The 14,388-nt window shown below is 33.0% G+C and overlaps 2 protein-coding genes across 2 annotated transcripts; one reads left to right on the top strand and one right to left on the bottom strand.

The window, feature by feature from the left end:
• The first annotated feature begins 2,701 nt into the window (after nucleotides 1-2,701).
• On the top strand, nucleotides 2,702-5,486 carry LOC101496185 (uncharacterized protein At1g03900). Its single transcript, XM_004495026.4, has 3 exons — nucleotides 2,702-3,457; nucleotides 4,350-4,637; nucleotides 5,188-5,486. Exons 1-3 carry the CDS (start codon nucleotides 2,966-2,968, stop codon nucleotides 5,248-5,250), a joined length of 843 nt encoding a protein of 280 aa, XP_004495083.1. The 5' UTR covers nucleotides 2,702-2,965; the 3' UTR covers nucleotides 5,251-5,486.
• A 1,416-nt stretch (nucleotides 5,487-6,902) lies between these two features.
• Nucleotides 6,903-13,594, bottom strand: LOC101495858 (protein CHROMATIN REMODELING 8). The gene is made up of 7 exons (XM_004495025.4): nucleotides 13,231-13,594; nucleotides 12,522-13,064; nucleotides 11,908-12,310; nucleotides 10,405-11,275; nucleotides 8,905-9,514; nucleotides 8,144-8,611; nucleotides 6,903-7,850 (listed from the first exon to the last, which is right to left on the bottom strand). Exons 1-7 carry the CDS (start codon nucleotides 13,318-13,320, stop codon nucleotides 7,161-7,163), a joined length of 3,675 nt encoding a protein of 1,224 aa, XP_004495082.1. The 5' UTR covers nucleotides 13,321-13,594; the 3' UTR covers nucleotides 6,903-7,160.
• Between the last annotated feature and the right edge of the window lie 794 nt (nucleotides 13,595-14,388).

The following is a 14,388-nucleotide window of genomic DNA, read 5'->3' as shown; positions in this document are numbered from 1 at the left end:
ATTGACATTAAATCGGTTAAACAGTCATTTTAAATTCATTAAAGTCACTAACAAAGACAATAAAACATTTGACCAATCAGCACACATTATATTGTCAAATTCTTCAAGATGTTGAAGGGCCCATTGTGGGGGGCATGAATGAATTATTTGATGTAATCTTTTATTTTGCTCAAGACTTATTTTTAATGAGTAAAAAAATACTTATTTTTTTATTTGTTAGTTTAGTTACTTTTGTAATAAGGTTCAATTTATTAAATGCAAATAATAGTTTAAGCGGTGTAGCTTGTACAAATAATCAAGATTTCTGTATTTTCTCTCTTCATTTTTCCTATCCATTACTAAAGTTTTTGAGAAATATAAAAATATAAAACAAGATAAATTAAAAGAATCCCTACACTTTAGTGGGGCTGAAAACACTCTCTTGGGTGCCATTTAGCTTCTAGAGGAAGCTAAGGTTAACCACCCTTACCCTAGTAAAATACGAAGAAGGGGGCATTTATGACCATTATAGCAATAAACAACTTTGTTTTCGTATTTTGGTCAATTTTCTCTCTTTATTATTGATATTTTTCATCAATTTGAATTTTATTATACTGTTTGTGAGTTTTGAGAGATTGGTTCTTGTAAGTTATGCGATCACCTATTTTGATTCTCATCAAGAGTTATAATCAGTTAAAATGACAGGCGACCAAAACCTTTACTTTGGGCCTCAAGAGAATAATTTTTTTATCTATAATAATACTTGACATAATAAATTTTTAAGTGACTATTATTGTATTTATCGTTTTTGATAAAATAAAAGATAACCAAGCCAATACGTGAACGTCCTTTTTTAAGACTATTATTATTGCTCTATTTGAATTCGTGCATAAATTGCACTCTTCATTTTCTGTTTGGAACAAAATTTACACTATGTACTAATCATTCGTCTCATTATCCATTGGTCAAAAAAATTTGTCTTATAATAGACGACCATTTCAATTATTAAAACAATATTAATTACCATTATTTAAATCACTTTTAATATAATATATTCCACTTTGCATTAATAAAAATAGTGAATAAGGCAATTTTTTTTTGTTGAAACGATAAGTATTTGTTTTCTTCACCAAATTCTATAATATGTAACTCAAATCAGCTAAGTTATACATCAAACCAAATTCTATTATTTATTTTATTTATTTCATTTTCATAATATATGTTGGAAAAAAAAAAACCTAACAATGTATCTCTATGCTTCTGTGACTAGCTGCTCATTTTTCATAAAGTTTTATTTTCATATTATTAATTAGGTGAAGGTTAACATGGACAAGGTAGTAGTAAACTAGTCCATCATACACTAGTTAACGTTTGACTTAATATAAGGAGTTATACAAGTTTATTTTAATTTATGCATTCCCCTCAAAAGAATGAAATATTCCACATTCACCATATACCGAAAAATTAAATACCAATTTTAATATCCAAACATCTACGGATCTACCCCTACCTTTTGTTTAAAAGAAAAAACCTATCCTTTAATATGTGCTTAACTTCATTTTTCTTGTCAAACATCAAATCCTAAGCCCTCAAATTGACAAAGTTCAATCTCATAAATAACTTGAACATTCTCTTCATGATCATCTAATTTCTTCACGAGGTAGTAAGAAGAAATCAATACTTTCGATTGATGGTAGTTTTATTTGTGTTTGTTATTTTCTTCTTTTGATAGTTGTCCAAAGCTCTAGTTGTTTCCTCGGATCGATTCGGTAGCACACAAGGTATAGCTCCAATCTATTATTGTTATGTACATGGGAACTTAGTAACTCAAGATGAAATGGTCCATGTGTTGTTTGGAAATTTTGTACATTCTATCTATACAATTCGATTAATGGGGATGAGTTTCAAAATTGTTAATGTTTCTTGATTGAAGATTTTTTGGTATCGCATCCAACACAGTAACTTAATTGGAATGCAATTTTTTAGTTTGAGAAGAAGATGACGTTGTTGAATTTTTTTGCAACCCTACAAATTTAATTTACAGTTTAATTTTAAGAATTATGTAAACACAACAATAATAAATAATTAATAAAAGCCAGTGTATTGCTAAAAAAAAAATTAAAAAATGAAATCCAGTGTAATATTAAAAAATATATATTTTACCGCTTTAGATAGTTTTTCGTCTTGGTGGCCGGCACTTTTCGTATATGCAGGCACTTCTTCTTCTCATGTAATACAAAATTAATTAATATTGCAAGTAATCTGTGTAATATATGTATAATACATAATTTTTTAGAACAATGTATAATATTGTTTTGAATTTTATGTTTAAGGATTAAAATCAAATATTTTACGGAGAATATTTTTATATATTAATAATATATATTTTTTACACTGTCAATTAATCATAAAAATTAAATAAAATGACAATCTATTTCACATTAATAAGAATAATTTGGAATAACTAATTTTAAAATGGTAAAACACTTTTTTTAGTCAACCTATTATTTTTTACAATTTTATCAAAATAAAAACAATGAATATGTAATAAATAAAATTTTAATTTTCATATTATCAACACATCATACTTGTAGCTTAAAAAATAATTATAATAAAAAGTAAATATTTTTAATTATATAATTAATTAATTATGTAAAAACTCTTTACAGATTAAAATAAATAAAGAAATAAAACAGATATTTATGAGTTAAATTAACAGGTTTTTGTGACTTAAAGATAAAGCATTGATTGAAGAGTAAGACATGAAAATAAAGAAGATAGAGAAAGAGGATCATATTGGTAATGCCATTGTATCTCCCAAAACAGTTGACATTGTGATAGTGTTGAGACAGACACCACAACGAACCAATCTTCATTTTGCAAAACCACTAATTAAACAACAACAACACCAAAACTAACTCCTCTCTCAAATTCACATTCACATTAAACTCAAACTCAAATTCAAACTCAAAACGCAACCAAAACGATGTCGTTAGAGGAAGAAGACGAGGCTTTCGAGCACACGCTACTAGTAGTGCGCGAAGTTTCCGTCTACAAGATCCCGCCGCGCACAACATCCGGCGGCTACAAGTGTGGCGAATGGCTCCAATCCGATAAGATCTGGTCGGGTCGGATCCGAGTAGTATCGCGTCGTGACCGATGCGAGATCCGGTTAGAGGATCCGAACTCCGGCGATCTATTCGCCGCGTGCTTCGTTTTCCCTGGTCAGCGTGAGGGTTCTGTAGAACCGGTTCTCGATTCGTCTCGTTACTTTGTACTCAAGATCGAGGACGGACAAGGTAAGCACGCTTTCATTGGATTAGGGTTTGCGGAGAGGAACGAGGCTTTCGATTTCAATGTTGCACTTTCTGATCACGAAAAGTATGTTCGGCGAGAGCATGATAAGGAATCTGGTAACGCCGATGATGCCGAGGATTCTCAGATCGACATTCACCCCGCCGTTAATCACAGGCTCAAGGTCTTGTATCAATCTAATTCTTCAGATTGTGTAGTTGAACTATAATTTAGTGTTGTGGTTATTATTATTATGATGAATTGTTTTCAATTTGAAGTTGAAAAATAGATGCTAATTGAAATCTTAGTGAGATAAGTTTTATTTTAGTATGCTTAGATGATAGATGTAGTTCTTGTGTACTTTTGATTAGTATTAGTTTTTAAGCTAGAGTCAATGAAGCATGGTTTTATGTTGTAGTTAAGTGGATCATTGAGATGCTTGTGTTATGCTTATAATCTATGAGCACGAATACTAATACAATCACCAAACACGGTACTAACACTATTATGTTGACACCACTATTAATTTGAGAAAATGAATTAATTGAATGTAATCAAGGTGTCAGCGTCAGTGTTGTGTCGGTCTCGGACACCAATTCGATTAGAGGTGTTGGTGTTATGGAGCTTATAATTATTACTTTATGTTATTATTATGATGATGGTGAATTGTTCAAGGTTGGTTTGGTTCGGCCAAACCCGATTTTTAGAGCAGTTTGTAATTGTGTTTTTTTTGTTTCTTAAACAATGTTTTAAATCATGGTCGCGATCGCACCACGATACTTGATGTAGCAGACGGCCGTGGTCAAATAGGGCCGATGTGGCCTCAATTGTTCTTGCGGAGACATCAAAATTAAAAAAGCTTGATGTTGCAACCCGGATCGTGGACCTTTTTTTGAAACATGGTTCACAAGCATGGTTTTCCTTGTGGGTATTTTTCTCCCAGTTAACCCTCCCCTTCTCTTCATCATCCAAAATTTAGATGGATTTACTTTCTCTTCTGTTAACTGTGTTTTTATATTTCCCCCTACAAATCATGGCTTTTCCTATATTTGATGTATTTGTTAATTGGCCTGTAGGAAGGGGAAACCATCAGGATTAATGTGAAGCACAAGACGGCTGGTGGAACTGGCATGCTTTCAGCTGCTGGCCTAACGGGTGGGCATGCAGCAACTCCGAAGCCTAAAATATTAAACCTTGCTCCCCCACCAAGCGGAGCAGGAAAAATCAGATCTCCTCTTCCACCCCCACCGAATGATCCTGTTGCTGCTCGGATTGCTTCTACCGGTCCTGGATCTAGTCTTAAAGGGACACACGAAGTTGTGAGACATTCTACTGATTCTCTATCAGATCTTTCTCAACTGCAGGTATGCTGATCCTGCTCACTCTGTCATTTCTTATTTGCACTTTTTTGTTTCCCTAATTGAACATTTTAGAGCTTGCAAATTATTGCATGGATGGACAGCAACATTGTTTCGTTTAGATTATTTGAAGATAATTCTGATAAAATCTAATTTTAAAGATTTCGTCTGATCTAATTTTGATACTCCGGTTGGAATTTATTACTTTTCTTTACAAGGCAGCATAACAGCGTAGTGGTACTCTATTTACTCTGCTAATTAAGTACTAATAAAGTCAACACTTAATAGTATGAATACTAACCGCAATTCTTTGTTTATGTATATAAATATAATGCAACAATTCTGGCAGTTTTGTTTATTGGGTTGTAGTTTCCGATTGTGGTTATCAATCTAGATTCCGACAAAAAGTGACTTCTGATTTGAATAACAAGCGATTATATTGGTTATCCACATCTGTGATCTTGTGATTTCCAGTTTAATTTCCCTATATGTGTTGCAGTCCCAGATACCGTCTAAAATAAATCATTTGTAACATATCTCATGTTTGCATTTACAGAAGAATCTTCCCTCATCAGCCACTCCTGGATCAGCAACTGCGTCAGGATGGGCAGCCTTCTGATTATATATACGAGTATATTAACTATGAGGCTTTTATTATTCGCTGATTTTTTTGGGGTTCTTCATTTTAAGAAAAGAAATAGTGGAGGAAACTGAAGAAAGAGGTGTCATAAGTATAGTTAGCAAAAGATACCGAGTAATTCGATACCTTGAGGAATGTTCTGGAAATATCTATGTTTTTTTCCTTGGTTTGTAATAACAGGTTTCTATATCCGTATGAAATTAATTTCTCCCCGATTCCTTGATTCTCCCTATCTTTCTTGATTGAGGTGTACTTAATATTTTTCTTGTTCAAAGCACTATTCCTGATGCATGTCATCAACCATCAATCCATTACCAATGTCTTAACATGGTGTGTGGCAGCTTTCTAAATTTATTTGTTCCAACTATAGAAAAAAATTACTGTCAATGTAGTGGCTATTATGTTGTCCATGCTCCAAATAATGGTAATGGTTTGATAAAAAAAAATTCTTCTTATATAGTTACAAGATGAAATGTACAGTGTTTAAACACAAATACAATAGATATACTCGTTTTAAATATCACTAAAAAGTAAAAAAAAAAATTGTTGGGAGAAATGTCTCATTTGTGTGCTTAAAAATCCATTTCAGCAATTGGTATATTAGTCGTCACTTAGATAATTACCAGACAAATAACTTTGAACAAATGGTCAAATAAGCAGTGAACAATAGTCAAATTGATTTACAATCGGAGATTAAAAACTGATGCAAATGTTTTACTTTTTATTTTATTTTTAAATAAGGCACTTACACCTTAAGTATATTTGACAAATATGTGTTAAGTAAGCAAACTTCTATGTTCATTCAAATTTTGGTAGGTGTAAATTAATAAATTGTATAACACAAATTTAAAGGTACAACTTGTTAATTCACATTTATTAAAACATTAGTGGGTGTAAAATGTAAATTAATAAATTTTATATTTAAATTTATTACAAAATAAATTATATTTAAGTGAACAATATTTATGATTATATAATATTAACATTATATATTTTAAATTATAACAATGTTATATAGTACGGTATATATTTTCAAAAATAAATATTTTCTTTAAAGTATCACTAATTCAATCAAAGTTTAATTAATATCTTTTCCAATTTCGTAATAGAAACATTCACTCAACATGGTTCATTAAGTAGGATATACTGTACCACATAATGAAATAACTCGTTCATTAAACAAGGTCCACTAACTATTATAAATTTATTATTATTAAATTATGAAAGTACCGTTCCTTCTTAAAAGCACTGAGTTGACACAACTCCAACGGTAAACTCGCAAAAAACTAAATTTTATATATGTACATGCTGACGAACGAACTCATTTGATTACAGTTGGAGATGCTCTAAGTCCTCGTCTAGAATACCAAATAAATCCCTCACAAATCTGCCATGTAAACAATCGGATGTCGATACACGACGATTTGGCGTATAAAAACTGTTTCCCTCAGATACAGTAACACGTTAAAATCACAACCCAAAAAATCAAAAACACCCATATGTTCCTCCCCTAGTTTCTCTTGCATGCACCATCATGTGCCCCCCCCCTTTAAAAAGGTTCGCATTAAACCAATACACAAGTTCTCTTTTACGCACACATTTTTGTCTACTTAGACTCACCCAGGCCAGAATCAAATAAATAAAAAGAGGCTTTAAAAAACTACTATTTGCAGCACATTCTCTAATACAAAATTGTGATAAGAAACCACCAATGAACGCAACAGGTGCATTCTTATCACCTGTATCCCAAATAAAATTCAAAATCAGTATACAAATACTAATTTACCCCTTAACACAAGGAAAAGCTTCACGTCTCGGAGTGAGTATCTCATCAATTTATGTGACTAGGACTGTGCAGTCAGCTTCGAAGTATATCGGCAAATAGCATACTATACTTGATAGTCTGGCTTCAGAACCCAATACGAACCATTTGAGCCTTTCTGCAGAGTCGCTATTTCCTTTAGCATATTCTTGAACAGGGCAAGATCTTTTGAGGGAATCCTGTCCTTGAAATGCTGAACTATGCTGGATGAACTAGAGCTACCACCGTGCTGTTGAAGAAAGGTACAGAGTTTCCGAATCAATACTTCAGGTTGGAATCCAGATGAATTTTCAGGAGCCCTGGAATTTCCAACATCTGTAGATCTAGACTGATTAGTGGAACTTGACGAAATACCAAACTGATGCTCAAGCCCGGCACTAATGGCTTTTTCTTGGGTACCTCGAATTTTAGCTAATATTTCGGCAGAAGATAATGCCTTGCCAGAAGATGCCCCGGCCCCGGCAGCATATCCATTAAATTTGTTAGACCCGCTGCTTGGTAATTCATTAGATGCTTTGCTATTATTTAGCAACTGGTGATTCACAGTTGAACCAAACTTCCGCCGAACAGATGACGGTGCACCAGCAGCTCCTGACCTTCCTGTCCATGTAGGAATGGATACGCTTTCATGGCTTCGGAGCATTCGTGACTGACGTAAAGCTTCTGCTGCTCTTTGTGCAACCTGGGAAGCTTGCTCGTCAAGCCTCATCTTCTCCTCATCATGGGCATTCATGATCAAATCATGGTTCATGGCACTCTGCCATCAAATAACAAGTTTATCAAAAAGGAAAACAATACATTGAAAAAGGAAGTACTGAAAGGATAAGAAGCAGAGTAAGAGACCAGTGTGTGCACTCTAATATAGTCTGAATATGTGGTAAAGATACCTTGTAATTCTTGTATACATCAATATAAGCTTGTTTGTTTCATAATTATCTTAATTCGTAAATAACTACTCGTATAGAGAATGTAGTTTCCAATAATATTTTCAAAAAAAGTAATGATGCAAGATAATTTAGATGTAAGCTGAAAGATGCTGAAGAAGCTTACATGTATCCCATTGGCATCAAAAAGACTTTTCAATATATTTGCTTCTTCATCAGCCCCATCACTTTTGTCAACTTTCTCTTTCCCCTTTCCTCTTGAAGACCCTTTCCATGATTTACCATCATTACCAACTTCAGCTTCTTCAGAACCCAGTTCAGCGGTTTGACTATATTTATTCCTATCCTGATTATCTTGGTGTGTCCCAATAATATTTATATCTTCAGATATTTGACTGAAAATATTTGACGTTTCTGTTGACCCAGTTTCTCCATCCACATTCAATACAAAAAGATCTTTCATATCTCGGGCTTTAAAGAACCTTTTCTGCTGTGGGTTCTTCAAGATCTTATTGGTAAGAAAATGTTTGTAAATCTGACGATGATACACTTTCTCCTCAATAGTTCCACGTGTGATCAACCTATAGATTGTCACATCCCGTTTCTGACCAATTCGCCATGCACGCTCTCTAGCCTAGAACATTATTCTCCATGAGAATGAAGTTGATACAATTTCACAAACAAAAATTTAATCTGAAAATTATCAGAGGCATTAGACTTCAGAGTGTATTTAGATTGATGCAAAAGAAAGGAAATTGAATGAGGTGATAAAGGAGGACATTTCTCATGTCCCCTTCCATACCCCTCCATTCCTCTCGCTTTTTTCCCCGGTTTTCCCCATGAAAAAATGGTGAAGGAAAGCTTTTCAGTCATGTTTCAAGTTTCAACCACTTCAAGAGTAAAACGACATATTAGATACAAACATACCTGCATATCAGTTGAAGGATTCCAATCAGGGTCAAAGATGATGACCCTATCTGCACCAGTAAGATTTGTCCCCAAACCCCCAACTTTGGTTGTTAAAATAAAAACAAAAATCTCACTCGAGGCATTAAATTCGTCCATTAAAGCCATTCTCTGTTTTACAGGAGTGAGACCATCCATTCTCAGGTAATTATGACCAGAAGTGGTCAAAAACTTCTCAAAAATGTCAAGCATTTGTTGGGTTTGAGTAAAAAGAAGAACACGGTGACCCTGCTCCTTCCAAACATTAAGCACTTGAGCTACAACTTTCATTTTCCCACTACGTTCTGGATTTCCATAATCTGGGTTGCTGAAGGCATGTTCCCTTTCAAGTAGGTCAGGGTGGTTGCAGATCTTGCGCATCACATCAATTCCATAAAGAGAATTCCTTTGTCCATCCAATATGTCCTCCACTTCAGTGCTCGCTAAAAATGCTCTATAAGCGGATATTTGCTCTGCTGTAAGGCTGCAAAACAGAACATGCTCGGTTTTCTTTGGAAGTTGAGCATTTACATCAGCCTTCATTCGCCGGAGAAGATACGGCATAATTAAATCACGCAGCACGACAGCACACCTACAGAACAACAAAATTATATTCAAATTATTTGGTATATGGGGTTGACCAAAAATAAACTCATTTCCTAGATGGAAAATGTCAACAGTCTAATTAAAAATATTCATACACAGGTTTCATTTACTTAAATTTTCCTGTACATCCTAGTGTCTCAATATGTAAATATGTTGTTAATTATTTATTTATTCATAACTCTTTAAATTTTATGCTTGAAGAATTACAATTTAGAAAATCCTGGGAAAGTATTTCAGTTTATGAACAATAAAGACTGATGTTTGGACTAACATCGGAAAGTTCCAAACTTATTTTGTTTCCTTAGGAACTCCATAGTTGCTTTGGGGGTTTTCAATAGTTAAGTATAAACCAAACATACACATTATTAACTAAATTAAAGTATATCTTACAGATAACTCTTTTTGAACATAAAATATTTTTATAGGAACTTCTGAGTTGTATTTCTCTTTTTTTTTTAAATTTGGTCAGCTTACATGTGACAATAAAAATGATTAAAAAACAACAAACCAACTTAACCTTGTTTAACTCAAAACTTTCAATAGGAAGAATTTACACCCACAAACCTATCAAAAAGTGCAATTTATCTCTTCTTCTAGTATTATTACAATTGGTCTTGGAATTCTATAGTTGGGACTTGGCAAGGTAAATAAATATACCAAACGGAAAAATGATGGGAGCAAGTTTCTACAATTTTGATAGAAATTCTAACTAACTTATGACAAATGTCTTAATTTGTAAACTTGAGATAGATCATGGGGAAGTTGCTACTTGCTACAATAAATGATTTAGCACCTAATTCCAAATGTGGTAAGGCTGATTTTTTTTTTTAATTTACCCCCTCCCAAACCAAAATAAAATAAATACTGGCCACACACCTGTATGCTGTGGATACTTGTAATGGAGAAGCATTTGCATATCCACCAACTGCTATAGGAACTGCAAATTCAGCTTCAAATACAGGCAAAACACCCAATTTTCCAGGGAAAACAAAATCAAACAACGACCATAACTCACTTAGTTTGTTCTGAATAGGTGCACCAGTCATTATGATACGGTGTACAGTTTGTAGCTGTTTGCAAGCTAGGGTTATTTCAGCATTTGGATTCCTTATTTTATGCCCTTCATCAAGAACAGCATAACCCCATTCAATGTCAAGCAGCTGGTCCCCCAATATCCTTAGCTGCTCATAAGTGGTGATAAGTAATCCAAATTCTGATCTCATGACACGATTTATCAGGGTTTCCCATTTTCTTGTGTTTTTAGATGGTACACTTCTCTCATAATCATTATCGTTTGAACTATTGCTTTCATAGTCTGATCCATCGGATTCAGCTCGTTTCTTTTTAGAAGCAAGATCCTGTGCAGAATCGTGTAAAATTTCTACGTGGAACTGTGGATACCACTTTTTAGCTTCCCTTTTCCACTGTCGCAGGAGTGTAACAGGACAGACAATAATGCTGGGTTTGTACATGCCACTAAAATGCAATGCACCCAGAAATGATAATACCTGTATAGTTTTACCAAGACCCATCTCATCACCAATAATTCCACCAGCTCTTTGGCAATGCAATTCCCACAGCCATTGAACACCAACCTTTTGATAGTCAAACAGTGCTTCAAATATGTTATCAGGGATTTTCAGCCCACCTTCTAATGTTACATAAGAAGACTCATGTTCAGAAAGTTCAACATCTTGCACTTCTAAACTTTCACAACTGGAAGTGTCCAAACCACCATTTGCATTTTCTGCAATAAATTTAATAAGCTGAATTACTTGAATATGAACAAAAAGAGATATGTCTATAATACTACAGCAAGCAAAGCAGTCTAGAGGAGTGGCATGAACTGAAACCAGTGTATAATGGATCATAAGCCAACCTTCTCCCACATGACAGAGGGCTAATACATATCTTACAATTCATCATTATTAGCTATCAACATGCAAAATACCAACATACATATCACTCAGAAAAAAAAAAGGCAGATTCCAAAAAAAAACTGGCATTTTAGCATTGCATGCAACATACACATCCAACAATAAAAACAGAGAATTATAACAAAAGGTGACATGTCCATACAAACAAACACCAATAACAGATATTAATGTTAACCCTTACCTTTTTCAAATTATAACCAATTGGAGCTATTAATGGTAAAGGCATTGTAAAGTTTCAGATAATGTTGATAAATAAATTAAAAATATCAGAATCAGCTTTGGCTCCTCTTAAGAATCCAAATATACCATCAGGCCTGCAAATCTTTTACTTACTACTTACTAGGAGCCTATTGAAGGTATAGGAACACAGAACACCCACTACCTCAATGTTTCATACTCTTAGTATTTTCCTGTGCCCTAGATAAATATGAACTAGACATACCACTTTCTTCCAGTTGTCTATCCTCACGAGAAACACGCTTGGTCCATTTCCTACCAGGCAAAGGTCGTCTCTTTTTCCTTTTTGAACCTGTATTCAGATCCACCTCACTGTCTATAGGTTTGGATAATATTAGTGGTTTCTTAAGCCTGCGAAAAGGAATAGTGGGTGCATCAAGCTTTGGCAACTCTTCAGGCTCAAGCAGCTTAGAACTCGGGCGAGCTTTTGCTGCCTCAGAAAATGATCTGGCAGCTCTTTCAACACTGGACAAAGCAAGATCGTCGGTATTTTCTTGCTCAGCTGCATTATGACTAGTTGAGGCTTCAGGTTGTTGAATGCGGCGCTCAAAGCCTTTCAACTTATGAAAAGGGGTTAAAATTCCTTTTCTTACCAATTCATCCCTTTCCTGAATAACAAGCAGTAGAAATTAGTTCTTCTATTCACATCCCCGACTACATTCTTCAAATTTGATTCTTTCAAGCAGCACATTATAGATATATAATATTTATAATATAAACATCATTATAGAACAAGAAATAAGCAGCATAATAGGACAAAAACCTATATTAATAATCATTAACAATAATATCAGCTATCAAAGTATTCAAGTAACTCACAGTTTCTACAAAGCCTGCAGAGGCAGCATCCAGAACAGCGTCAAAATCAGTATCAGCATCAAACGAGACCTTCTTAAGCCGCTTTCCAGTTTTTTTCTGCAATTTCTTATCTTCTTTAAGCTTCTTCTTAGGTCTTCTGTCTTCCTTAACAAAACTAAATATAAGTTTTTCACGCTCAACGCTTTTCGAATCACCATCCTTACACAAACTGGAAAGCTCCTTCTCCAATTGCGCCTTCGTATTCTTAAGACTTCTCAGCCTATCAGCAGCAAGAACACGCTGAAGATTAGAACCATCACCCTCACCAATCCCTTCCTCCAAATTTTCCTCACCAACATCACCGCATTCTCCACCTTTATCAACATCTCTTGGCTGTTGAATAGTGGAATAAACAGCGCCAATTTCAAATTCTACCGCCCTCAACTTCTGATGAAGTTCAGCTTTAACACTAAACTTCGGATCAACGATTTCAGGTAAATTAGAACATTCTTTTTCATCAGTTTTCCCTTCAGCTTCAGCAACAATCACTGAATCATTCCTAGCCTACAAAAGTTAACACTATCTTATAATCCATAAGGTTTTGATTCAATTCAACTTTCAAGTAAACAACAACACTGCTATCTATGTTAAAGAAATTTCAATTTTCAACGCAGCGTTTCAAATTAAAGTTCAACATAATCAATGAAGTTAAAATAAAAAAATAAAAAACCTTTTCTATAACGTGGCGTTCAATGTCTTCAGGATTGGCGGATTTAACGCCTAAGCTAGTAAGCAAAATTCGATCCTGTTCTTCTTCCATTGAATAATCGTCACATTAACGAGTTGCGGTTATCACGTGATAGCAAAACTAAGAAACCTAGTTGCGACAAAAATAGATTATAAAATGTTGATCATTTTCACCACTTTGGAATTTCAATTTGAAGGAAAGAAGGTTTTTGGATTCCCAGTTTCCTAAAGAGGAGAGGTTTCTGAGTAATGCCACGTCGATTTTAAATGCTGGAATATTTCTTCTTCTACACGGTTCATTGCCCTAGAGGCTATCTACGAGGTTTCTGCAGAACTATGATAACCCCACCCCATTTTTTTCCTTCTTATTAAATTCTAATTATTTTATAAAAAAAATAAATTATTTTAACATATTACTCTCTCCTCTAAAATTATTGTCACTAAAAAATATTTATCTCAAAATAATTATTGTTTTTTTATTTTTAATATAACTTTATTAATTTAATTTAATTATAATTTATATAATTCAAATTTATTATTTTTACTTTAATGTATTTATTATAATGAGAATATATCAATAGATCATAAAAATAAATTAGTAAATTTATTGTTTTCTTTTTTTATTTGTTATATTTTGTAATTTATATTAAAAAGTTAAATGTGACAAATATTTTAAAATAAAATAAATATGTAATAATTTACAATAGTTATTTATACTGTGTGTAATTATAATAATATTTATAATAATCATATTAAATAATATTTATATCACTTATTGAATGTTTAATCCACGTAACATGTTACTATTGATTGTTGGTTAAATAATTCTTTAAATCTATTATATAATCGTTTCTTACAGATAAAATTCATTAAAAAATTACATTTTCTTGGGTTTTATTTGTCACAGTTCTTAAAAAATTAATAACTCGAAAATTATAAGAATGTATTTGATAACTTATCAAAATAATATTTTTTTTATATCTAATTTTATATTTTTCTTAAAAAAAATAATCTCTAAATTATTGAATATAAATTATATTTTCAAAAATTTATAACAAATAGACCCATAATGTTTATTAAAAAAAATAAAGATAAATATAAAATAACTTATATTTTTTTAAAAAAATTAAAAATAATATCT

Source organism: Cicer arietinum, chromosome 4, assembly GCF_000331145.2.
Source record: "Cicer arietinum cultivar CDC Frontier isolate Library 1 chromosome 4, Cicar.CDCFrontier_v2.0, whole genome shotgun sequence".
NCBI lineage: Eukaryota > Viridiplantae > Streptophyta > Magnoliopsida > Fabales > Fabaceae > Cicer > Cicer arietinum.
Note: the sequence above shows the minus strand (reverse complement) of the source record. Positions and strands in the feature narration are given on the sequence as shown.

What these genes read in the sequence shown, in the direction of transcription:
- LOC101495858 (XM_004495025.4), bottom strand. Translation starts at nt 13,320, where the DNA reads ATGGAAGAAGAACAGGATCGAATTTTGCTTACTAGCTTAGGCGTTAAA. An exon ending in AACGCCACGTTATAGAAAAG is followed by an intron (nt 13,065 to 13,230) that starts GTTTTTTATTTT and finishes TAACTTTTGTAG; the next exon opens with GCTAGGAATGATTCAGTGAT. An exon ending in ATCCTTCAACTGATATGCAG is followed by an intron (nt 8,612 to 8,904) that starts GTATGTTTGTAT and finishes ATAATGTTCTAG; the next exon opens with GCTAGAGAGCGTGCATGGCG.
- LOC101496185 (XM_004495026.4), top strand. Translation starts at nt 2,966, where the DNA reads ATGTCGTTAGAGGAAGAAGACGAGGCTTTCGAGCACACGCTACTAGTA. An exon ending in CCGTTAATCACAGGCTCAAG is followed by an intron (nt 3,458 to 4,349) that starts GTCTTGTATCAA and finishes ATTGGCCTGTAG; the next exon opens with GAAGGGGAAACCATCAGGAT. An exon ending in CAGATCTTTCTCAACTGCAG is followed by an intron (nt 4,638 to 5,187) that starts GTATGCTGATCC and finishes TTGCATTTACAG; the next exon opens with AAGAATCTTCCCTCATCAGC.